This window comes from Sapajus apella, unplaced genomic scaffold, assembly GCF_009761245.1.
Source record: "Sapajus apella isolate SASKATOON/1434 unplaced genomic scaffold, GSC_monkey_1.0 scaffold38, whole genome shotgun sequence".
NCBI lineage: Eukaryota > Metazoa > Chordata > Mammalia > Primates > Cebidae > Sapajus > Sapajus apella.
Genome location: NW_022436978.1, coordinates 15,883,251 through 15,909,220, shown reverse-complemented (window position 1 = coordinate 15,909,220; position 25,970 = coordinate 15,883,251). Strand labels below are relative to the sequence as shown.

Here is a 25,970-nt window from a genome sequence, read left to right as displayed (position 1 = left end):
AAAGCTGCATATTTTAGGCCAGGTGCAATGGCATACACCTGTAATATCAGCACTTTGGGAGACTGAGGCAGGAGGATCACTTGAGCCCAGGATTTCCAGACCAGCCTGGACTACATAGTGAGACCCTGTCTCTACCAAAAAAATAAAAAAAATTAGCCAGGCATCGTGGTGCATGCCTGCGATCCCAGCTACTCAGGAGGCTGAGGTAGGAGGATCACTTGAGCCCAGGAGGTTGAGGCTACAGTGACTAGTGATCATGCCACTGCACATCAGGCTGGGTGACAGAGTAAGGCCCTGTCTCAAGAAAAAATAAAGCTGCATATTTTATACTTCACTTAGCCAAGATATAATAGGGGCTTAGTAAACAGTTGTTTAGGGTAACTACAGTATATTGTTACCTGCCCGGGAAGTAAGGACAAACCAGTGAGAATATGACAGTGCTTCCTGTAGAATTCTGCCACACTTGGTGGCTATATGCTTCTTGTTGTTTAATCATGCCCTCACCTCTGTGGTAAAACTTTATTTTTTTGTTTTGTTTTATTTTATTTTATTTTATTTTTGAGACAGACTCTCGCTCTGTTGCCAGGCTGGAGTGCAGTGGTGCGATCTCAGCTCACTGCAACCTTTGCCTCCTGGGTTCAAGCGATTCTTCTGCCTCAGCCTCCCGAGTAGCTGGGACTACAGGCGCCTGCCACCATGCCCAGCTAATTTTAGTATTTTCAGTAGAGATGGGGTTTCACCATGTTGGTCAGGATGGTCTTGATCTCTTGACCTTGATTCGCCTGCCTCAGCCTCCCAAAGTGCTGGGATTACAGTAGTAAGCCACTGCACCTGGCCTATTTTTATTTATTTATTTATTTTGAGACAGAGTCTCACTCTGTCGCCTGGGCTGGAGTGCAGTGGCGCAATCTCAGCTCACTCCAATTTCTGAGTTCAGGCAATTCTCCTGGCCCAGTCTCCTGAGTATCTGGAACTACAGGTGTACACCACAGTGCCCAGCTAATTTTTTGTATTTTTTTTTAAGAGACAGGGTTTTACCATGTTGACCAAGCTGGTCTCGAACTCCTGACCTTGTGATCCACCTACTGTGGACTCCCAAAGTGCTGGTATTACAGGCATGAGCCACTGTGCCTGGCAAAATTTTATTTTATGTGTCCTGGAGAATGCACTGCTTAAAAGCTGTCATTTCAGAACATTTTGTGTGTGTGTGAATCAGTGTGGATTTGCTAAAGTGATGGTTTAATGTTTTTATATTCAGATATTTGATTTAAAAAACAATATTACAATACTGGTACTCCAGTTATTCAGTTAGAAAAAGATTATTTTTATAATTACCTTTTTATTTCTTTTTTTTTTTTTTGAGACGAAGTCTCCCTCTGTCGCCCAGCCTGGAGTGCAGTGGTGCAATCTCAGCTCACTGCAACCTCTACTTCCCAGGTTCAAGTGATTCTCCTGCCTCAGCCTCCTGAGCAGCTTGGACTACAGGTGTCCACCACCACGCCCAGCTAATTTTTGTATTTTTAGTAGAGACAGGATTTCACCATGTTGGCCAGGATGGTCTTGAACTCTTGACCTTGTGATCCACTCGCCTCGGCCTCCCAAAGTGCTGGGATTACAGGTGTGCACCACCATGCCGGGCCACCTTTTTATTTCAGTGGTTGAAAATAGGACCTTTGGCTAGGTGCGGTGGCTCACACCTTTAATCTCAGCATTTGGGAAGCTGAGGCAGGCAGATCACCTGAAACCAGGAGTTCAAGGCCAGCCTGACTAATATGGAGAAACCCCATCTCTACTGAAAATACAAAATTAGCTGGGTGTAGGGGTGCATGCCTGTAATCCCAGCTACTCTGGAGGCTGAGGCAGGAAAATCGCATGAATCCCGGGGTGGTGGTTGTGGTAAGCCGAGGTCACACCATTGCACTCCAGCCTGGGCAACAAGAATTAAACTCCGTCTCAAAAAAAAAAAAAAATAGGACTTCTTTCAGTTTTATTTTTGGAGACAGTCTCACTCTGCCGCCCAGGCTGGAGAGCAATGGCACAATCACAGCTCACTGCCGCCTAAACCTCCTGGGCTCAGGTGATCCTCCCACCTCAGCCTCCCAGGTAGCTGGGACTCCAGGCGCAGGACACCATGCCCAGCTAATTTTTGTAGAGATGGAGTTTCTCCATGGTGGCCCAAGCTGGTCTTGAGCTCCTGGGCTCAAGCAAGCCTCCCATCTCAGTCTCCCAAAGTGTTGGGATTACAGGTATGAGCCACCGCACCCAACCAATAGAACTTTTAATAAAAATTGAGAGAGGCTGTTTCCAAGAAATCATTTGATTTTTTTTTGCTGGAAGTTTGTTACTCTATATTTACAGTTTGTTGACACTTTCTAGATTGCTTTATTCACCAAGTGAAAAACAGTCTCTACAATGCTGCCAGCTTATTTGGATTCCCATTCCAGCTGACCACAAAGCCCATGGTAACTTCTGCTTGTAATGGAACACGGAATGTGGCCCCTTCAGGAGAGGTCAGTGGGGATAAGGCTCCATTAGGAATACTGATCTTTGTAATTAATCATTAAATTTTAGAAAATTCTCTTTTTGAGAGTTAATGTATACAATTACTTTTTTCCAGAAATATTTATATCTTTATCAGCTGTGATATAAAAGCTAAGAAATTAAAGGTTAATAAATCGAACATTTAAAATGTGTTTATAAAGAGCTAAATATTATTGCATATGCTTTCTTATTTAAGTATGTACAAAGAAACTGGAATTGTTACTTTTACATCAATTTGTGGGTCTTGACAAATTAAACCCTAGGTCTTATCGATGGTATCTCTTTTGTGAGCTACCTAAGAAAAAGTTATCTTTTCATAATAGAAACTTACTTAGATTACAAAATTTAGATGATACAGAGGTGATTCTGTTTGATTTTAAGGTATTTTCGAACTCTTCATCTTGTGAACTGACAGGTTCTGGATCCTGGAACAACATGCTGACACTGGGTGAGGTGATCAAAAATATTTCTGTTTCCTTCTACCTCCTTCTGCCCATTTTTCCTACATTTTAAAAATATGAAAGGAAAACACTGATTTGGATTGTGATGAGAACAAAGACATTCTTTTTACTGTTCTAAAAAGCAAGTGGCTTTTCTTCAGAAGTGTTGTCTTTGAATTTACTGTTGTTTTTTGTTTGTATTATCAGTGTCCTTAATGTGACTTAGATCAAGGTCATATTAAAAAGGTTCATTCATTAAAAAAAAAAGCAAAAACATTTCCTGAGAACTTACTCTGCCAGGCGTTGTACCAAGTTAGGGCGAGGTGGCTCGTGCCTGTAATCCCCGCACTTTGGGAGCCTGAGGTGGGCAGATCACGAGGTCAGGAGTTTTGAGACCAGCCTGGGCAACATGGTAAAACCCCATCTCTACAAAAAATACAAAAATTAGCCATGCGTGGTGGTGCGCACCTGTAGTCCCAGCTACTCAGGAGGCTGAGGCAGGAGAATTGCTTGAGGTTGCAGTGAGCCAAGGTTGCGCCACTGCACTACAGCTTGGGCAACAGAGCAAGACTCTGTCTAAAAAAAAAAAAAAGAATAACAAAATAATAAAACCTTATTCTTGTCCTGTAGGAGTTCATCGTCTAGTTGGGGAGCAGCCTTAGGTTCCCAGTTACCACAGTATTATGGATTAGGGACTTCCATGTTATCCTTAGATCCTGAAGTTGAATTGTCATTATCATATATATGCACTATACAAAATGCTATAGTGGGGAAAAGTAGGAAGAAGCCAGAATCCTGCAAAATAGTTGTGATGTCTGCCACTGAGGTAGGCTTGTAAAGTTGGAGGGGAAGGAAGGTAGGGAAAATGAGCTTAGAGAAGTTGTAGGTTCAAAATTCAAAAGTGGAAGAAGTTAAGGAAATGATAAAAGCCCTAGAGTTATGCTTCTCAGACTTTTTTAAAAAATACCTCTGGGCATAGAGAAAAACAAAAGAGAATTAATACTCTTGTGTCTGAGAAGCTAGTTCCTAAAAACTTGGAACAAAGGTGATATTTCTTTGAGGCCTTTAATTTCATTTAAAAAGTTAATATAAATTGAATTTTATTATCTGTTTGGAATATTTGTTTAGAATTGTTTACCATTAAAATTAACATGTGAGGGCTGGTAGATTTATCTTGTGCCTTAGTGCTGGCACTGCTGTGTTTCTGTGGGTTTGTGTAGTCTATAGTCAGTGCAGCACAGGTATTCCTAGGACAGGTTTCATGTGTAAAGAGGTGTACAATCTCTTACCTGCAACCCCTGGGAGCCAGATATGTTTGGGAATTCAGAATTTTTCATATTTTAGGTGAAAAATATGAAAATATGGCTGGTTTTAATTTGAACAATTTACTCAAATTGATTAGATTACAGAGAGTTAGAAACTGAGTTCTTTATGGCCTCTTAACAGTCCCATCGAGAAAAATAAGCAAAACCTGCCAGTGAATTCTGTTATTACGTTTCTGAGATCAAAGACAAACTAAGCCTTATGGCTTTCCTTTAACTTCAACAAAATTTGTGCTAGACTCCTGTACTATTAATAGAAATTGAAAAACAAGATGTTTATTTAGCTCTATGATGTAGGTTGCTCACAGATTTTTTTTCTTCCTTCTGCAGACTGTTTTCAGGTGATTTTTCATTTCACAATTACAAATGCATTTTTTAAATAGGTAATAAATCTCCTAATGGAATAAGTGACTATCCAAAGATCAGAGTGACAGTAACCCGAGATCAGCCACGCAGAGTCCTGCCTTCCTTGGGGTAAGTGTTAAATTCTTTTTGTAAATGGAAACTTAGCACTTATTAGGTACTCACTCTGAGGTTAGTAACTTGCTGAATGTCATGCAGCCAGTGAGAGACTTGAACTTGAGTGTGTGTGGTGTTTTTTGTGAGATGGAGTTTTGCTCTGTCACCCAGCTAGAGTGCAGTGGTGTGAGTAATCTTGGCTCACTGCAACCTCTGCCTCCCAGGTTCAAGCAATTCTGTCTCAGCCTCCTGGGTAGTTGGGATTACAGGCACCCTCCACCATGCCTGGCTAATTTTTGTATTTTTAGTAGAGATGCGGTTTCACCCTGTTGGGCAGGCTGGTCTCAAACTCCTGACCTCAGGTGATCCGCCCGCCTTGGCCTCCCAAAGTGCTGAGATTACAGGTGTGAGCCACCACACCTGGCCTTACATTTTCTACTGTATTTATATACCCATAGCATCTGATCTTGAAAACCGTTTTAGAAAGAATTGTCACTTACTTTATTCTCAACTTAAAAATATAATTCTGCATACAAAAAGTGCTGAAATTGTAAGTGTACATTGCCTGGTTAATCTTCATACACTGGTCACATCTGTAAAATATTATTATTAATAGTTTTCTTCCCTCCTTTTTCTGTATTCTTTCTAGAATTTTTATTGCTTATTGCTTGGACCTTCTTTTATTCATTAGACCTTCTGGATTGATCTAATTTTCCCACATATTTTCTTCTTTTGTTGTTCTTGCTTTTTTTTTTTTTTTTTTTTTTTTTTTGAAACAGGGCCTCGATCTGTCACCCATGCTGAAATGCAGTGGCCCAATATCAGCCCTCGGCTCACTGCAGCCTCTGTCTCCTGGGCTCAGGAAATTCTCCCACCTCAGCTTCTCATAGCTGGGATTACAGGGGTGTGTCACCATGCCCAGCTATTTTTTGCATTTTAGTAGAGACAAGGTTTTGCCATGTTGGCAAGGCTGGTTTTGAACTCCTGACCTCAGGTGATCCACCCACTTTGGCCTCCCAAACTGCTGGGATTACAGGCGTGAGCCACCGCACTTGGCCTTCTTGCTCTTTTTAAAAACATTTTTTATGACCGGGCGCGGCGGCTCACGCCTGTAATCCCAGCACTTTGGGAGGCCGAGGTGGGCAGATCACAAGGTCAAGAGATCGAGACCATCCTGGCCAACATGGTAAAAGCCTGTCTCTACTAAAAATACAAAAAAAAATTAGCTGGGCGTAGTGGCATGCACCTGTAGTCCCAGCTACTTGGGAGGCTGAGGCAGGGGAATTGGGCCACTACACTCCAGCCTGGTGCCTGGCGACAAAGCGAGACTCTGTCTCCAAAAAAAACACAAACAAACAAACAAAAAAGCATTTCTTACTAATTCTTTTTTGACTGTCAGTTTTTAAGATAGAAGAGTTCTCCCCACTGCCTATTCCCAACTTTTTTTTCTTTCTCCAAGCATCTTTTTCTTATATGGATGCAATATCTTTCCTTGTCTCTCTAAAGCTGTTTATTATTTTATAATATGTTTTGAGTGCTCCATTCGGCTTTGTGCCCTCTCCCTCTATGTTTGTTTATTTTGGTTTTATCTTTCAGGTTAGAGTCTTTATGCAAACACTTAGTACGCCTTGGCTATCCACTTATGTTTAAGAATGAGACACTAAAAAATAGTGCCCTCTGGAGTTGAATAAATAGCTGATTATAGGGCTAGAGGGAAAGTATAAAGTGAGCCTGAACATCTTGTGCCAGAAAGTAAAGGAATGTTCAAAAACGGGCATGCCAACCTGACACAGGACAAGATTTTGAAGGCGCTTTCACTGTCCAGATGGGATAATTTAAACATCAGAATGAATAAAGATAGGGGCTTAGATATTAATAAATAAATATATAGTATCGGGGAGGGAAAGATCTTTATAGTAGAATGCCAACTAATAAGTGTGGAAGGACTGATAGAATTACAAAATCACCATTTTGTAACTGTCATGGTAATAACTGATATGGGCAAGAATCATCAATTGAGCCAAAACTAGTAAATGAAAATTTGCAGCCTGGCCAACATGGTCAAACCCCATCTCTACTAAAAATACAAAAATTAGCCATGTGTGGTGTCACGTGCCAGTAATCCCAGCCACTCAGGAGGCTGAAGCAATAGAATCCCTTCAACCTGGTGGCAGAGGTTGCAGTGAGCCGAGATCGCGCCACTGTACTCCAGCCTGGGCGACAGAGTGAGACTCTGTCTCGAAAAAAAAATAAAGTTTGATGAGGTACTAATTTGATGAGTTTATATAAACTCCAAGTATCTCCCCACACATTACTTTTTTTTTTTTTGCAGGGACTAGGGGGCATGCACAACCACGCCCAGCTAATTTTATATTTTTAGTAGAGACAGGGTTTCACTGTGTTGGCCAGCCTGGTCTCGAACTCCTGACCTCAGGTGATCCACCCGTCTTGGCCTCCCGGAGTGCTGGGATTACAAGTGTGAGCCACCCCGCCTGGCCCACATCACTTATTAATTACAAAGGGAAAAATAAAGTGGAGAAACACAATTGATACCACCTTAACCAAGGGATCAAAGCTAAATTGCCAGCATTAGACAAACTGACATCATGGTTTCCAAATGTATTGTACTGAGAAAGACGTCATCAGTAAATTAGCATTCCTGCAAAAACGATTGGCTCTAATCATGAGAAAGCTGGTTGAACTGAAATTAAGGTTCATTCTAGAAAATAATAGGCCTGTATTCGTCATTAAAAAGATAAAGAAAAGCTGAAAAATTGTTTCAGACTGAAGGAGATCAAACATAACTTGATAACTAAATGTATGCAGTGTGAGATCCTGGATTAGATTTTAGGTGGGACAAAATTGCTGTGAAGATTATTATTATTTTTTATTTTTTATTTTTTTTTTTGAGATGGAGTTTCACTCTTGTTACCCAGGCTGGAGTGCAATGGTGCGATCTTGGCTCACCACAACCTCCGCCTCCCGGGTTCAGGCAATTCTCCTGCCTCAACCTCCTGAGTAGCTGGGATTACAGGCACACGCCACCATGCCCAGCTAATGTTTTGTATTTTTAGTAGAGACTGGGTTTCCCCATGTTGACCAGGATGGTCTCGATCTCTTGACCTCGTGATTCGCCTGTCTCGGCCTCCCCCAGTGCTGGGATTACAGGCTTGAGCCACCGCGCCCGGCAAAGATTATTTTTTAACAGCTTTAGAGATATTTGAATCTGGGCTACATGTTACAATGTACTATTGCAAAAGTTCCTAAATTTGGTGATTATATTGTGATTTTATATATATAGTTAGAGATAAACTTATTCTCTAAGCATTTAATGCTTTTTCCCTGTAAGCACTGCTTAGATGCTTTTGTCAACATTTTGAAATGTTGGTTTTCATTTTCATTAAATGTAAAATATTTTTTAGGCCAGGCGCAGTGGCTCACACCTGTAATCCCAGCACTTTGGGAGGCCAAGGTAGGCAGATCAGTTGAGGTCAGGAGATTGAGACCAGCCTGGCCAACGTGGTGAAACCCCGTCTCCACTAAAATACAAAAATTAGCTGGCTGTGCTGGGACATGCCTGTAATCCCAGCTACTTGAGAGGCTGAGGCAGGAGAATCACTTGAACCCGGAAGGCAGAGGTTGCAGTGAGCCGAGATCAGGCCACTGCACTCCAGCCTGGGCAACACAGTGAGACTCCATCTCAAAATAATAATAATAATAATACAATAAAATAAATAAGTAAATAAAAATATTTTCCAGTTTCTGTTTTACTTCCTCTTTGACCTATAATTTAGAAGGATAGAAATATGTTCTTTAATTTCCAAATATTTGGGACTTTGCAGATATCTTTCTGTTATTGATTTCTAGTTTGCTTCTATTATGGTTAGAGAATATGCTTTGTTGTTTTTCCATCTGGCGACAGCCATCAAATAAGCCGAGATGGGTGCATACAAGTACATCCAGGAGCTATGGAGAAAGAAGCAGTCTGATGTCATGCATTTCTTCTGAGGGTCCGCTACTGGCAGTACCGCCAGCTCTCTGCTCTCCACAGGGCTCCCTACCCTACCTGGCCTGATAAATCACGACAACTAAGCTACAAGGCTAAGCAAGGTTATGTTATGTATAGGGTTCGTGTTTGCTGTGGTGGCCGAAAACGCTCAGTTCCTAGGGGTGCAACTTACAGCAAGCCTGTCCATCATGGTGTTAACCAGCTAAAGTTGGCTCGAAGCCATCAGTTTGTTGCAGAGGAGTGAGTTGGATGCCACTGCGGGGCTTTAAGAGTCCTGAGTTCTTACTGGGTTGGTGAAGATTCCACATACAGATTTTTTGAGGTTATTCTCATTGATCCATTCCATAAAGCTATCAGAAAAAATCCTGACACCCAATGGATCACCAAACCAGTCCACAAGCACAGGGAGATGCATGGGCTGACATATGCAGGCCAAAAGAGTCGTGGCCTTGAAAAGGGCCTTGAGTTTCACCACACTATTGGTGGTTCTCACCAGGTAGCTTGGAGAAGGCTCAATACTCTCCAGCTCCACCGTTACCGCTAATAAAAGTAAAGTTTGTAAAATTCATACCTAATAAACAATTTAAGACAGTGAAACAAAAAAGAGAGATGATTTTTGTATGATTTCATTTCTTTTCATTTTGTTAATATTTGTTTCATAGCCTAGAGTGTGACCAGTTGGATGATGGTCCATGTGCACTTGAGTGGTATTATGCTGTTGTTGGGTAGAATGACCTAAATGTCAGGTCAGGTTGGTTGATAATGTTTTACAGGTGTTAGTGATTTTTCTGTCGACTTTTTTATTGATTGATGAGTGAGGAATTGAGTTTTCTACCATAATTGTGGCTTTGTCTATTTCTCCTTCAGCTTTGTTAATTTTTGCTCCATGTTTTTTGGCTTTATATGTTTTGAAGCTCTATCAGGTGAATAACCTGACCTAGATTCACCAGTTGTCATTCTGCTACATTTGCTTTTTCATTCTCTCATACATACATACTGACATACATACTGTTTTGAACCATTTGGGAGTCTTCGATTCATGCCCCTTTAATCCTAAATACTTGAGTTTGTTTATTTATTTATTTATTTTTTTGAGTCGGAGTCTCTCTCTGTCACCAGGCTGGAGTGCAGTGTCACGATCTCAGTTCACTGCAGCCTCCGCCTCCCAGGTTCAAGCGACTCTCCTGCCTCAGCCTCCCGAGTAGCTAGGACTACAGGTGCATGCCACCATGCCCAGCTAATTTTTGTATTTTTAGTAGGGATGCGGTTTCACCATGTTGACCAGGCTGATCTTGAACTCCTGATCTAGTGATCTACCCACCTCAGACTCCTAAGGTGCTGTGATTACAGGCTTGAGCCACTGCACCTGGTCAAGTCTTTCTTTCCTTCATTCCTTTTTTTTCTGAGATGGAGTCTTGCTCCCTGGTTGGAGTGCAGTGGCCCGATCTCAGCTCACTGCAACCTCCACCTCCCGGTTGCAAGTGATTCTCCTGCCTCAGCCTCCTGCGTAGCTGGGACTACACGCGCCTGCCACCACGCCTGGCTAATTTTTTGTATTTTTAGTAAAGATGGGGTTAGCCAGGATGGTCTCGATCTGTTGACCTCATGATGTGCCCTCTTGGCCTCCCAAAGTGCTGGGATTACAGGCTTAGCCACAGCACCTGGCCTATTTCTTAAGAATGAGGACATTCATTTACATGATCACAGATTACCAATATCAGGAAAATTAACATTGATATAATGCTATTATGTAATCTACAGGTCTAATTTCTCTCGTACAGCCTTTTCTTTTTCCTGATACAGGATCCAGTACAGGATTGTGTATTGCGCATAGTTTTCATGTATTTTTTATCTACTTTATTCTGCAGCTACTCCTTGCTCTTTGTGTTCAGTGACATTAATATTTTAATTTTATTTGATATTTACTGATGATTTGTTTCAGATTATGCCTTTTTTTTTTTTTTTTTTAAGAAATACCACATCAGTGGTATTCATTTCAAAAGCATCACTCAAGGAAGGAGGGGGGTGCTGTCAGTTTGTCACTAATGGCAGGAAAGGCAGATTTTGTCACCGGCAACTGTGACTGGGTAGGAATTCCAGGCTTCAGTTCGTTTAGCATTTATTAATTTGGCATTCAGCAGATATTTATTGAATGCCTTTTTGGCTTAGACCCTGTACTAAGATACAGTGGTGAAAGGATGTAATGTCTTTTCAGGGAATTTAAAGTTTAGTGTTGAGTATAGACGTTAAGCAAATAATCACGCCAATAATTAATTTCAGTGGTTCCAAGTGACTAAAGGAAAAACGAGGTATCAGAAGGGGTATGTGCAGTAGGGGAGCTGAATCTAGAGTTGAGGTTGGAAATGGGCATGAAGAGGAAGGCAGAGGCTTTCTTTGTGTGGCTGCTCTAGTGATTAGAAACAGACATTCCATAGTGGAATGCTGGGTGCCATTTGCTGCAGGGATAGATCTAACTCTTGCACAATTGTAGTTGTCTGACTTGCCAGGAGCAAGCTTGACCTAAGGCAACTTAATCTCAGGATGGTCTGGGAGCTTAGATTCTAGCAATTTAAGCAGCTTGGTGATAAGCTTTTTCTTCTTTTTTTCCGTTGTTCAGTTTTACTTTGAATTCAGAAGGCTATAATAGAAGACCAGGTGGCCGTCGTCATAGCAAAGGTAATCCAGAGAGTTCTTTCATGTGGAAACCTCAGGAACCCGCTGTAACAGAGATGATTTCTGAAGAGAGTGGCAAGGGTCTGAGGCGCCCCCATTGTACTGTGGAGGAGGTAAGCCTTGTTAGCTTGATTTCTTTAAAACAATATTTTACAGCTCTTCCTAACCAACTCAGAATGGTTCAACATTTGACATACCATTGTAGGTTTTCCTGTAATAGAGCCTCTAACAAAATGAGGCTGTCTCAAACCCAAATGCACCAAAAATCTACATGTGGCATCTGCCCAGGTAGACTTTGAGGGGTTCGTGCTATGAGACCTAAAGTTCTTATGAGATTGTCCAGAACATAGCAGGGCCTGTAGTGGCCATGTGTGCCAAATGTGTTCATGACAGGATCAAGCATGTTGCCTATCAGGGAGCTGAAAACTGTTGTGAAAGTGTTGAAGGCACAGACACAGCACTCAGACAGCTAAATTTAAAAATGAAACTTTTTTGAGTAATAAAAATCATAAGACTAAAAAGAATTTCTAATGAATATTTTTGGGAGCAAATACTATATCAATTATGTTATATATTTCTTTTTTGCTTTTTTTTTTTTTTTTTTTTTTTTTTTTGGTTTTTGAGATGGAGTGAGACTCTGGAGTACACCCATGTTGGAGTGCAGTGGCACAGTCTTGGCTCACTGCAACCTCTGCCTCCCATGTTCAAGCATATGTTATATATTTCAAAAGGTACCAAAGTATGTACAGTGGCTAAGTTTCCCAGACTCTCTTCCATACCTGGCTTCCATCACCATGTTTACTACTTAGCAAGTAACCTCTGATACCTGTATGTATCCTCCTACAGATGTTCTATACACATATAATTTAGTCAATATTTAGATGTACTTTTTTTTTTTTTCTCATCTGTCTGTGACCCTGAAAATGTAGTTATTTTTATCATAAGGAAGAAAAAGGAGTCATATTAGGAAGGGATAGGATTAGTCGGGGTTTTTTTTGTTTGTTTTTGAGACAGGGTTTTGCTCTTGTTGCCCAGGCTGGAGTGCAATGGCATGATCTCAGCTCACTGCAGCCTCCACCTGCCAGATTCAAGCAATTCTCCTGCCTCAGCCCCTCTAGTGGCTGGGATTACAGGTATGCGCCATCATTCCTGGCTAATTTTGTATTTTTAGTAGGTTTTCTCCATGTTGGTCAGGCTGGTCTCGAACTCCTGACCTCAGGTGATCCACCTGCCTTGGCCTCCCAGAGTGCTGGGATTACAGGCATGAGCCACCACACCCAGCCAAGATTAGATTCTTTTTGGCTACCTAAATTAGTCTAACCTGCTTTTTAAAAAAAATTTACCAAGTTATTTATCTATATGGAGAGATGGGGTCTCGCTATGTTGCCCAGGCTGGTTTCAAACTCCAGTCTCAAGCAATCCTCCGGCCTTGGCCCCCTAAACTGCTGGGATTACAGGTGTGAGCCATTGCATCCAGCCCTAAGTCGTTTCTTTTTACAAACTTTAATAACTGTGACTAAGGAAGGGAAGTAAATTGAGTGCATTTCTGCTTTTTCTGTCACATTTCAGAGTACTCAGCATGATGAAGAGTCAATCTTTTTACTTTCCTTTTGAGTATTTCCATTATTCCAGGAAAATTTAGAATTATTCCTGTATCTGGCACTCCCCAGGACCATTAGCTATTTCAGTTTGCTAACTAGTTTTCTGAGCCACATGTTTAATTTAGTTCATCAGAGAAATACTTATTTGGGTCCCAGGTACTGTGCTAGTTGTCAGCAATTCAAGATTAAATGAAATGCGGTTCCTGCCCCTCCAGGAGCTTATACATAAATAGTTGCTATTCAATAAGCAGGCAGAGAGAGGAATGGACCAGAGCCCTGAAAGGGGTTTTAAGATGAGGTGTTAAAAATTTCAGTCTCAGGCCGGGCGCGGTGGCTCACGCCTATAATCCCAGCACTTTGGGAGGCCGAGGCGGGTGGATCACGAGGTCAAGAGATTGAGACCATCCTGGTCAACATGGTGAAACCCCGTCTCTACTAAAAATACAAAAATTAGCTGGGCATGGTGGCGCACGCCTGTAGTCCCAGCTACTCGGGAGGCTGAGGTATGAGAATTGCTTGAACCCAGGAGGCGGAGGTTGCGGTGAGCCGAAATCGCGCCATTGCACTCCAGTCTGGGTAACAAGAGCAAAACTCCATCTCAAAAAAAAAAAAAAAAAATTTCAGTCTCTTAGATGAGAAATCAAAAATGGGACTGAGCAGTTATCTACAGGGGAATATGTAGAAAATACACTCTAGAAATATTGGCAGGTAGTATTAGCAAGGACATGTCTGTTGATTAAGTGTAATATAAAGTAGAGAGGAGAGTCTGAGTCCCAGATTTCAGTTTTGGGAATCACTTTGTGTTACCAAGATAACCCTATGTTCATGGGGAAGATGATGACTCCAGTTTTGGATATTGTTTAAACTCCCTGTGAAACCCACAAGAAAACCTTTCCTGGAGGGTGGATATAAGTGATGAGAATTTTGAGGAGGAGACACATTTCTGACTCTTTAACCTACTGATGTTATTTAAATCAAGGGAGGTGATGAGATTATTCAGGGAAGGAATGTAGTGCAAGAAGAGATACGGGCAAAACCACTAGTATGTAGGTAGAAGGAATAATCTGCAGTGGAGACAGAAAAAAAGAATCAGAAGAGCTTATTGTCTAGGAAGGCAAGGCAGGTCAGCATGGTGAAATGCTGAAGAGAGATCAAGTAACTTAAGGGCTGAAAAAGTGTCTATTGAATGTGATGGTTGCTGGTGATGTTGGTGAGGCCAGTTCACTTTGGAAGCTACATATTCTTGGTATGATTTCTGCTGAGGTTTTTTTGTAGTTAACTTAATTCTATTCAACCCAGTTCTGTCAAAAACCTAGATGCCATCAGAATCTAGCAGACAGCATGAGTAAAGTGGGCTGGAGAGCAGTGGCCCATCTAAACGAGATAGCCCTGCATAGCTATAGATTGTGGACTCCCAAAGGAGGCCAGATTTTTTGATTTTTAAAAACATGTATAAAGCTAGTAATTCAGAGAAATATTGAAGACACAGTGTTGGAAAGAAAACACATCTATGGGCTACATTTTGTCTTTTAATTATAAGTTTAATATGCTGGTGCTTATCTAACATGCTTTCTTTTATTTAGGGTGTTCAAAAAGAGGAAAGAGAGAAGTACCGAAGGTTATTGGAACGACTTAAAGAAAGTGGTCATGGAAACTCTGTCACATGTCCTGTGACTTCAAATTATCACAGGTGAAAATGAGCTAACACATAATGCTTTGCTAGACACCTTTTTGTTTGTTTTGGAGAAGGTATTGGTGGGAAGGGCCTTATTTGAAAGAAGAAGTTAACCCTGAGAGAATTAGCCCCATCATTTGCCTTTATATTTATCTAGTAATGGGTAATATGTAACAGAGGTTTTGCAAAGTAAAATTTTATGTTACCTTTAGGACCCTTTGTTCAAGTAAACTGTTACTTGAAACTCTTACATAACAAAGTGGCTCACTGGTTGAGGTAGAGCTATCAGGAGGCAGGGTTTCTTCAACCTCCTCAGCATACATTTCCCACAGTCTCTCTCTCTACCTCTCTTCCCCACCCCCTCCTGCCCATCTCTCCATCTCTCCCGTCTCCCTTCCTTCCTTCCTTCCTTTCTCCTTAATCTCCTTATGGTCCTTTGTCTTTTTTCCTTTCCCCTTCCTCACCGCCACCCCATGAGACACACCTAGTCCCTGCAGCATCATGGAGATTGAATCTTAGCACATTTGGAAGTCCGCTAGAGGCAAGATTAAAGTCTCCCAGGTCATAAGAATTATCCTTATAATACGGCTTGTTAATTAAATACTCTAATGATTTGAGCAAATATTAATAGATGAGAGTGGCAGAAGTGATAGCTGGCCTTGCATTTGTCTGTGAAAGGAGGACAAAAAAATCTGTGAGCTCAGAATTGAGGTACACTAGGTCATTCTAACAAGTGGAGCAAAAATACACAAGGATCCCAGAAATTATATAATAGCAAATTGAAGGTTAAAAAGTCACAATACTATTTAACTTTTAATTTTTGAGATGGAGTTTCACTCTTGTTGCCCAGACTGGAGTGCAATGGCACAATCTTGGCTCACTGTAACCTCTGTCTCCCAGGTACAAGCAATTCTCCTGCCTCAGCCTCCCGAGTAGCTGGGATTACAGTCATCCACCACCATGCTCAGCTAATTTTTTGTATTTTTACTAGAGACATGGTTTCACCAGGCTAGTCTTGACCTTAGCATCCAAGAGTGCTGGGAGGATTATAGGCGTGAGCCACTGCACACGGCCTACCACTGCACCAGTAATACCAGCTGCTTGGGAGGCTGAGGCAGGAGAGTCGCTTGAAGGTGGAGGTTTCAGTCAGCGGAGATCACACCACTGCACTCCAGCCTGGGCAACGGAGCGAGACTCCGTCTCAAAAAAAAACCAAAACAAAGTTCCTGCTTGTAATGTATTGTTTCAGGGCCATTTAAATATGTAGCTTAAAAAGTTTTTTATCTTTTAATCTGAGTTTTATCACACAGATTGTTCAGTTAAGGTGTCACTGGGGATTTAGAACCTCTGATTTTACAAATAGAGAAACTTGAGGATAGGTAACTTGGCTTAAATATTAGAATCAGGATTAGACTCCTGGTATCCTAGTCCCAGATAGTAGCTTCCTTTCTGTCATAATTTGATATAATAGGGTAATTAATAACCCCTATTTGGAGAAGCTTGGTGGACAGAGATAATGCATATTATGGTAGACTTTGCTTTTGTATCTGATATCCCTCACTTTTTGTGTTTTTAAGTTCTCAAAGAAGTCAGATGGACACATTAAAGACCAAAGGCTGGGGGGAAGAGCAAAATCATGGAGTCAAAACAACACAATTTGTTCCAAAACAATGTGAGTTCCCAGATTTAGCCTTGTCTTAATATATTGACCTTAGTTCATGTTAGAGTGTTCATGTGAGGTAGAAAATGGTATACCAAAATACTGTCAAATCTCGCAGCATTGGGCCAGGCGTGGCGGCTCATGCCTGTAATCCCAGCACTTTGGGAGGCCAAGGCAGGTGGATCACCTGAGGACAGGAGTTTGAGACCAGCCTGGCCAACATGGTGAAACCCCGTCTCTACTAAAAATACAAAAATCAGCCAGGCGTGGTGTCACTCGCCTGTAGTCTCAGCTACTCAGGAGGCTGAGGCAGGAGAATCGCCCGAACCTGGGAGGTGGAGGTTGCAGTGAGCTGAGATCACTCCACTACTCTCCAGCCTGGGTGACAGAGTGAAACCGTCTCAAAAAAAAAAAAAAAAAAAAATCTCACAGAATTGACAGGGGGCTTATCTAGGAGTTTAGTAAAAAAGTTGTTTCAAGATGAAGTAGATTCATAAAATGGCTCTGAACTATTATTCCTAAGCTCCTATATAGTAGCAAATGTTCTGTGAGCTGAAATTTTATTATATTCTTTATAAATCAATTTCCTTCTATTTCTCCACTGACGGTCCACTAAATGACAGCTTACCAAATGAGCAGATGTCACTCAGTTTATAGTAAAGATTATATTTAAAGAGCAAAGAGATACAGACTTATTTTTTAGGCAACTTAGTTTATAAGGAGGCTAGTATCTTTGGAATTCACTGTAGCATTTCATTGTTGAAGAATTGCCTTGATATTGTGGAAACTCGGTAAGCTGAAATTCTGACTATATTATTAATTAATGAAGGAAACATTTAATCTTTTCTTTGCCATCCTCACAGATAGACTTGTTGAAACAAGGGGACCTCTATGTTCATTGAGAAGTGAAAAGAGGTACATTCAGTTCATTCTGCACTTTCATATATATTTTCTTTATCACCTGTATTTATGAGTAAGTAGTTCTGAGGAATTGTGAACTCTTTTCATTTCTGGTAGTTGGTCAGCATATATGAGTAGATAGGTAGCTAGCTCTTGGGTCAGATGCCCACCCTACCTTGGTGGGTTGGGGGGTGCCCTTTATCTCCCAGGCATCAGGGGTTGGGAGAAACGCATGATTCTTAGATAGGAGTGTGGGTGGAGTGGGGATATCTAGAGATCTGTGTCTTTAGGATAAGAACAATAAAGGCAGTTCAGCATACCTTAGGATTTTTGGATGATAGTTTATAGCAGAGTTTGTAAATTACGGCCTATGGACCAAATCTGGTCTACTTGCCTATTTTTGTATAGTACATTTCTATTGAAGTGTGCACATTCATTTACATACTGTCTATGGCTGCTTTTAAATTACAGTGGTAGAATTGCCACGATATGCCCAAGACCATAAAACCTGCCAAGCCTAAAATACTGTCTGTGCTTTTTCAGAAAAGTTTGTTGGCTCTTGATTTAGAGTATTATATAAAAAGGCAATTTTTATTTACAGATTATGAAATCTTATTTCTAAATCTAGGATGTGCTAGGTTTGAGTCATCTAGCAGAAATCTATCATCTCTCAATTATTTTCCTTAGGTGTTCAAAGGGGAAAATTTCTGATACAGAAAAGATGGTTGGACTCAGATTTGAAAATGAAAGTGTAAGTAGAAATCCTAGTTAAATCTGATATCCATAGGCCAGGTGCATGGCTCACGCCTGTAATCCCAACACTTTGGGAGGCCAAAGCAGGACATTACCTCAGGTTGGGAGTTTGAGACCAGCCTGACCAACATGTAGAAACCCTGTCTCTACTAAAAATAAAAAAAGTATCCAGGCATGCCTGTGGCACATGCCTGTACTTCCAGCTACTTGAGAGGCTGAGGCAGGAGAATCGCTTGAACCCAGGAGGTGGAGGTTGCAGTGAGCCGAGATTCTGCCATTGCACTCCAGCCTGGGCAACAAGAGTGAAACTCCGTCTCAAGAAAAAAAAAAAAATTAGATATCCATTTACTTACATAACTTATGTTTTGGTACCCATGAAAAAGAAGAAAAATTTTATATATATTACTTGGATTGTTACTTCTGTTGTTTTCTTTAAGAAAGCAGTAAGCCAGCCAGGCACAGTGGCTCATGCCTATAATCCCAGAACTTTGGGAGGCCAAGGCAGGAGGATCTTGAGCCTAGGAGTTTGAGACCAGCCTGGGCAACATAGTGAGACTGTCTTAAAAATTAGCCAGGCATGATGGCACATCTGTAGTCTCAGCTACTTGGGAAGCTAAGACAGGAGGATCGCTTGAGCCCAGGAGATCAAGGCTGCAGTGAGCTGTGATCACACCACTGCACTCCAGCTTGAGTGACAGAACGAGACTGTCTCTTTTAAAAAAAAAAAAAAAAGAGCAAGTATTGAAAATATACAACCTTTTTATTCTTTCTGAGTTGTTGGAGTTTTGCCTCTGTACAGTAGCCACCTTTGTTTATGAGAGATGAACCTACCTCCATACCAACACTTTACCTATATTTTATGGCTTCTTAATGGAGAATTTCTTAAAAATCATACATCTCTGATAATGCTTTAGGGTGCTGGCAGAATTCTATTTGTTTACCACAATGGTGGTTATATAGGTGTTCATTTTACAAAAATGAATTAAGTGGTACATTAATGTTTTGTGCATTTTCTGTAATATAAAATGACTTCTTACAAGGATAAGCTAGAACCAAGTTTAGTTAACATAAAGATAGTAGGGATTTGTTCTGAGGGTGGGATTGTGGGTCATATTTTTTGCTATTTAAAACTTTCAAAATAATCTTTTAAACATACTATTTTTAATTATGATAGGAGAACTGAAAATACTTTTCTTGCTCCTTCCAGGGAAGGTGGTGAGTGTTCTGTTTCATGGTTTGTAACTGAGGTATCCTGTGAGTCTTAGGTCTGGAGTTTTTTTATTTCCCCTTGCAGGGACAGGCAGATATGATAAATCTACTCATTTGGGGGATTTGCTAATTCTCTTTTCTTTCACATTACTGACAGTTTTATATTTCATGTGTTATCTGTATTTATATTAGCAAGTATCAAACATGTCAGTAGAATTTAGATGCTTTTTTGATCAGAGGAGGGGATACCAGCTGGAGCCTGACCTATCAGAAGAAGTGTCGGCCCGACTCCGCCTGGGCAGTGGAAGCAATGGCTTACTCAGGAGGAAAGTGTCAATAATTGAGACAAAGGAAAAGAATTGCTCAGGCAAAGAGAGGGACAGAAGAACGGATGATCTCCTTGAACTCACAGAGGTATTGTTCTTTGTATTGATCCTAAAAAGAGGCATGTCTTTAAATAACCTCAGTTCTTCTAAACTTGAATGTTTTGTTTTGAGGACTTTCTCCAGGCTAAGGATGAATATATGAAAACAAATCAGGTCCATGATCTATTTATGTACTTTGGCTACACTGATCATTAGTTAGGCATGATCGTTATTGGCCTAAGGGATCAAATTGATATTCAGCAAATGTGAGTTGACACAGTCATCACATATCTTGGAATTCAACAAATTCTTTGTTGAATTCTTCAAATATGTTGAGTGAGTTATATAGTATAGGTTTGGAATTAGGAATAAGTCCACTGCATTTTTTTAAAAAGTGATTATAGTTTACTAAAATGTCCCTTTTGTTGATTATTGCATTTGAAAATAGTAAAAATTTACAGAACGTAAAGAATCAAAGTAGTTAAAATTCTTATTTTAAAGATGCACCCACATCTTGGCTTCCTCTACAGTAGGAATCTAGTAGGTGAATCTCTCTTGAATACTTACTATTATATTGGGCATGCAGGTGGAGAGAGAGATCCATAAAACAGCGAAACTATGTGCAGTGGGAGGAAGCAGTAGTAAAAATATTTAGAGGAAAATAATAATAATTATTATTATTTTTTGAGACAGTGCTGTTGTTGCCCATGTTGGAGTGCAATGGCACCATCCTGACTCACTGCAACCTCCGCCTCCTGGGTTCAAGCAGTTCTCCTGCCTCAGCCTCCTGAGTAGCTGGGACTACAGGCACCCACCACCATGCCCAGCTAATTTTTGTATTTTTAGTAGAGAGGAGGTTTCACTATGTTGGTCAGGCAGGTCTCAAACTCCTGACCTCAGGTGACTCACCTGCCTCGCGAGGCCTCCCAAAGTGCCGGGATTACAGGCATGAGCCACCATGCCTGGCCTGGAGGGAAATAATTTTTAGTGAGTTTATAGATCTAGCTTTGTATCTTAAATAATGCATTTATCTGCATAATTCTTTTATTTTTCTTTTTTTTTGAGACAGAGTCTCACCCTGTCGCCCAGGCTGGAGTGCAATGGCATAATCTCGGCTCAATGCAACCTCTGCCTCCTGGGTTCCAGCACTTCTCCTGCCTCAGCCTCCCGAGTAGCTGGGACAACAGGCGCATGTCATCATGCCTGGCTCATTTTTGTATTTTTCAGTAGAGACAGGGTTTCACCATATTGGCCAAGCTGGTCTCAAACTCTTGACCTCATGATCTGCCTGCCTCAGCCTCCCAAATTGCTGGGATTACAGGTGTGAGCCACCATGCCTGGCCCATATTATTCCTTAGTATGTTGAAGCCATTTATTCCATAGTCAATTGCTAGACTGCTGTCTGGTTTCCAAGTTTCTGCCTGTTTGCTTATTCTCTGTCAAAAAGGATGGTATGACCCCTTAGATGTCCTAATCTTATTTTGATGTTTTAAAAGTTTAAAGGAGAGGCTGGGTGTGGTGGCTCATGCCTGTAATCCCAGCACTTTGGGAGGCCGAAGCAGGCAGATTACTTGAGGTCAGAAGTTTAAGACTAGCCTGGCCAACATGGTGAAACCCTGTCTTTACCAAAAATACAAAAAATGGCCGGCATGGTGGCACATGTCTGTAATCCCAGCTAATCAGGAGGCTGAGGCATGAAAATCACTTGCATGTGGGAGGCAGGTTGTAGTCAGCTGAGATTTCCAGCCTGGGTGACACAGTGAGACTCTGTGTCAAAAACAAACCAAAAAAAGGTTAGAGTGGAAATCAGGGTTTTAGTATTATGAAAGGAGTAAAGGCCAGTAAATTAGACATACCTGGGTTCAAATCTTCATTCTACCTTTTAATAATTATATGACTTTGAATATGTAAAATAAATTCTCTGAACTTCAATTTTCTCTTCTATAAAATGGTAGTGATACCTTCCCAACAAGTAAGAATGTGCTTCAAGTATCTAACACCATGTTTGGCTTATAGTGCTTAATACCTGGTAGTAGGATTATTGAGACCATACTTTAGATGTAAATAATTATTATTGTTTCCACAAGCTACTAATTGGACCAGCATTTGTTGTAAATATTACGAAGACTGCTTTGTAGTTATAAGTTAAAATATTTTCAGGGCTGGCGCGGTGGCTCATGCCTAGAATCCCAGGACTTTGAGAGGCCAGGGCGGGTTTTGCTTGAGCCCAGGAGTTTGCAGCCAACTTGGGCAATTAATCAGGCCCCATCTCTATTAATAAAAAAATAAAGATAAATTTTTTTCTTTTTTTTTTTTTTTTTTTTTTTTTTTTGAGACGGAGTTTCACTCTCGTTACCCAGGCTGGAGTGCAATGGCGCGATCTCGGCTCACCGCAACCTCCGCCTCCTGGGTTCAGGCAATTCTCCTGCCCCAGCCTCCTGAGTTGCTGGGATTACAGGCATGCGCCACCATGCCCAGCTAATTTTTTTTTGTATTTTTAGTAGAGACGGGGTTTCACCATGTTGACCAGGATGGTCTTGATCTCTTGACCTCGTGATCCACCCGCCTCGGCCTCCCACAGTGCTGGGATTACAGGCTTGAGCCACCGCGCCCGGCGATAAATTTTTTTCATACTGTAGTTTAGTAGGTCTCTGATGGTATATTTTTCTCAAGAGTCAGGTGCTGCTGAGATGTAAAACTTTTTTCAGCTCAGATTTTTCAATAACTGATAATGGTTCTATATTAAAATAGTAACCTTTGGACTTTCTAATTCAGGACATGGAAAAGGAAATCAGTAACGCCTTAGGCCATGGCCCACAGGATGAAATCCTAAGTAGTGCTTTCAAATTGCGAATTACTCGAGGAGACATCCAGACATTAAAGAATTATCACTGGCTCAATGATGAAGTAAGTCATATTCTCTCCCCCTTTTGGCTATCATGAAGTTTAACTATTATCTATAATCACATTGACTCCTACCCAGTTATAGGGGTTGGTAGAGCAACTTTTAGTTATAATTAAAACAAAGACATCTTAAATCTTAAAAAGCTGGTGAAATCTGATGTTCTGCCTGGAATTGGTGATGTTTCCCTTTTCTGCATCTGTACTTTGTTGCATCCACCTCTTCATTTACTAGTCTCCAATAAACCCTGGGCACAGCGGATGAATGGGAGGAAGCAGCAAGTGGTATTATATTTTAGGTGAATTCTTAATAGTAGCTGCTTTATTTTTTGAGTAATAAAGGGATATGTTGATTATTATATACTGTGTGTATTTTTCTTTGTTCTTTTTTTTAAGATGGAGTTTTGCTCTTGTCGTCCAGGGTGGAGTGCAATGGTGCAATTTTCAGCTCACTGCAACTCCAATACTGGGTTCAAGTGATCCCCCCACCTCAGCCTCCCAAGTAGCTGGGATTACAGGCACCCACCTCCATGCCCAGCTAAGTTTTGTATTTTTAGTAGAGATGGGGTTTCACCATGTTGGCCAGGTTGGTCTCAAACTCCTGACCTCAGGTGATCCACCCACCTTGGCCTCCCATTAACTGAAAAATTTTGCCTGACTTGTCTCTTGTATCCTTAATATATTTAGCAAAAGCTGGCTCTTAAGTTCTTCTTGACAATTTTCTGGTGGGTTTTTTCCCCTCACTGCAGCCCCTGCATCTTCTCTCTTTGCCTCCCTTCCTGTTTCCCCAATGATTAGTTACTTATAAACAGATTCACTGAAAACAGGAATGTTTTGTTTTACAAGATAAATGTAATTTGTTTATTGTAGAAAATTTGGAAAATACAGGAAAACTAAAAAAATGACTGTTCAAAAGTACCACCACTCAAAAATAAAATGTTAATATTTTGGTGTATGTCCTTCCAGTTAATATTTTTAAATTGAAGTCTAATTTAGATGCAGTAAAATTCACTTCCTGTTAATATTTATGCATTTTTTGGTGTGATACAATTATGTAGATCTTTTCATTATTATACAGACTTTCTTCTTGAATTCCTTCTTCCGGCTATTGTTACTCACATGCCTTAAAAGTATGGTTTCAGCCGGATGCGGTGGTTCGTGCTGTAATCCCAGCAGTTTGGGAGGCCAACAGGTGGATCACAAGGTCAGGAGTTTGAGACCAGCCTGACCAATATGGTGAAACCCCGTCTCTACTAAAAATAAAAAAAATTAGCCAGGCATGGTGGCGTGTACATGTAGTCCCAGTTACTTGGGGGGCTGAGGCAGGAGAATCCCTTGAATCAGGAGTCAGAGGTTGCGTAAGCTGACAGCCTGGGTAACAGAGTGAGACTCTGTCTCAAAAAAAAAAAAAAAAAGTAGTTTTCATTCGTTTTTCATGTGTCCCATTTTGCACTGATCACTTTTTTTGCTGTCATTTTTTTAGACAGTCCTTTTATCCGCCCCCCCCCTTTTTTTTGAGATGGTGGCGCCTGCCACCATACCCTGCTAATTGTTGTATTTTTAGTAGAGATGGTGTTTCACCATGTTGGCCAGGCTGGTCTCGAACTCCTGACCTCAAGGGAACCACCTGCTTCAGCCTCCCAAAGTGCTGGGATTACAGGCATGAGCCACCGCGCCCAGCCCTATCCTCTTCTTTAGTACCTTACCTTCAAATTTGTCCTTATTCAGATAGAAATTTAGTTTTGATAATGTATTTGTCATGTTCCAGCTTTCACTCCCTTGGTATTTTATAGGTCATTAATTTTTACATGAATCTTCTGGTGGAAAGAAATAAAAAGCAAGGCTATCCAGCACTTCATGTATTCAGTACTTTCTTCTATCCTAAATTAAAGTCTGGGGGTTACCAAGCAGTGAAAAGATGGACCAAAGGGGTAAATCTCTTTGAACAAGAAATTATTCTGGTGCCTATTCATCGGAAGGTACATTGGAGCCTGGTGGTGAGTAGAGAAGGTTAATAGTTAATTGTTGGACTTTGAATAAAGACCATTTTTAAAAAAGAATGCTCCCCTTTTCTGCCCAGGGTATAAAGACCAGTAGTATATGTTATAAGCATACTCTGCAGAGTCTCTTTATTTTTTTCTTAATGCCCCCGCCTTCACCCAACCCTTTTTAGTTCTTTATTTATTATTTAAAAAATTTTTTTTACTATTTTTTAAAATGAGAGACCAGGCTTCGCTCTGTTGCCTAGGTTGAAGTGAATTGGTGTGATCATAGCTCATTGTAGCTTGGAACTCCTGGACTCAAGCGATCCTCCTGCCTTAGCCTCCTGAGTAACTAGGACTATAGGCATGGTCCACCATGCTTGGCTAATTTTATTTATTTATTTATTTGGCAAGATGGAGTCTTGTATATTGCCCTGGTTGGTATCCAACTCCTGGCGTCAAGTGGTTCTCTTGCCTCAGCTTTGCAAAGTGCTGGGATTACAGGCGTGAGCCACCATGCATAGCCTTTATTATTTTTATTTATTTTTTTATTTTTAGAGACAGGGTCTCATTCTGCCACCCAAGCTGGAGTGCAGTGGCACAACCATAGCTCACTGTAACCTCAGCCTCCTGGGAACAAGTGATTTTCTTACTTTGGCCTCCCAGGTACCTGGGACTACAGACATGCACAAGTATGCCTGGTTAATTTTTTTTAATTATTATTTTTGTGTGTGTGTGGAGACAGAGTCTCTAGTCTTGAGCTCCTGGCTTTAAGCAGTCCTTCCACCTCAGCCTCAGAATGATGGGTGAGCTACTGTATCTGGCCTCCTTTTTAGTTCTTGAGTTGAACAACTTAGAAGGCCAGAAGACAAAGTCCTTGTCCTTGAGTACCTTTCATTTTTAACAGGAAAAAGTCTTAGTACACATAAGGGTTATTATATTTATTTATTTTTGTTTATAAGATAGTACAGGTTTATTGTAAAAAAAAAAAAAAAAAATGCAGATATAAAGCCAGGTGTAGTGGCCCATGCCTATAATTCCAGACTTTGGGAGGTCGAGGCAGGAAGGGTTGCTTGAGCCTAAAAGTTTGAGACCAGCCTGGGCAACATGGCAAGACCCTGTCTATACAAAAATTAAATAATTTGCTGGGCATGGTGGTGCATACCTGTGTCCCAGCTACTTGGGAGACTGAAGTGGAAGATCCCTTGAGCCCGGGAGGTCGAGGCTGCAGTGAGCCGTGATCACACCACTGCACTCTCCAGCCTGGATGACAGAGATCTTGTCTTAAAAAGAAAAAAGAGAACAAGAAAGAAAGAAAAGAGAAAGAAAGAAAGAAAGATACAGATATAAAGAAACAACAAAAAGTCTCATCACTGAGAGGACCACTAATGTTTCAACTAAAAAATATACTTTTTACTAAAGATACGTAAGATAAATCTTTAAAAAATGTAATACATGTACCAATATAAATGGAGTTCTA

The 25,970-nt window shown here is 40.9% G+C and overlaps 1 protein-coding gene and 1 pseudogene across 1 annotated transcript in view; both read left to right on the top strand.

Moving 5' to 3' along the window:
• SENP2 (SUMO specific peptidase 2) overlaps positions 1 to 25,970 on the top strand; it is a 41,726-nt gene that overhangs the window by 8,806 nt on the left and 6,950 nt on the right. Inside the window, exons 3-13 of the mRNA XM_032298585.1 lie at positions 2,377 to 2,510; positions 2,923 to 2,989; positions 4,687 to 4,777; positions 11,389 to 11,557; positions 14,629 to 14,735; positions 16,298 to 16,392; positions 17,244 to 17,295; positions 17,968 to 18,031; positions 19,480 to 19,656; positions 22,383 to 22,514; positions 24,302 to 24,518. Coding sequence (XP_032154476.1) covers positions 2,377 to 2,510; positions 2,923 to 2,989; positions 4,687 to 4,777; positions 11,389 to 11,557; positions 14,629 to 14,735; positions 16,298 to 16,392; positions 17,244 to 17,295; positions 17,968 to 18,031; positions 19,480 to 19,656; positions 22,383 to 22,514; positions 24,302 to 24,518 — 1,305 coding nt within the window. The remainder of the gene's footprint in view (positions 1 to 2,376; positions 2,511 to 2,922; positions 2,990 to 4,686; positions 4,778 to 11,388; positions 11,558 to 14,628; positions 14,736 to 16,297; positions 16,393 to 17,243; positions 17,296 to 17,967; positions 18,032 to 19,479; positions 19,657 to 22,382; positions 22,515 to 24,301; positions 24,519 to 25,970) is intronic.
• Positions 8,494 to 9,368, top strand: LOC116564915 (annotated as a pseudogene).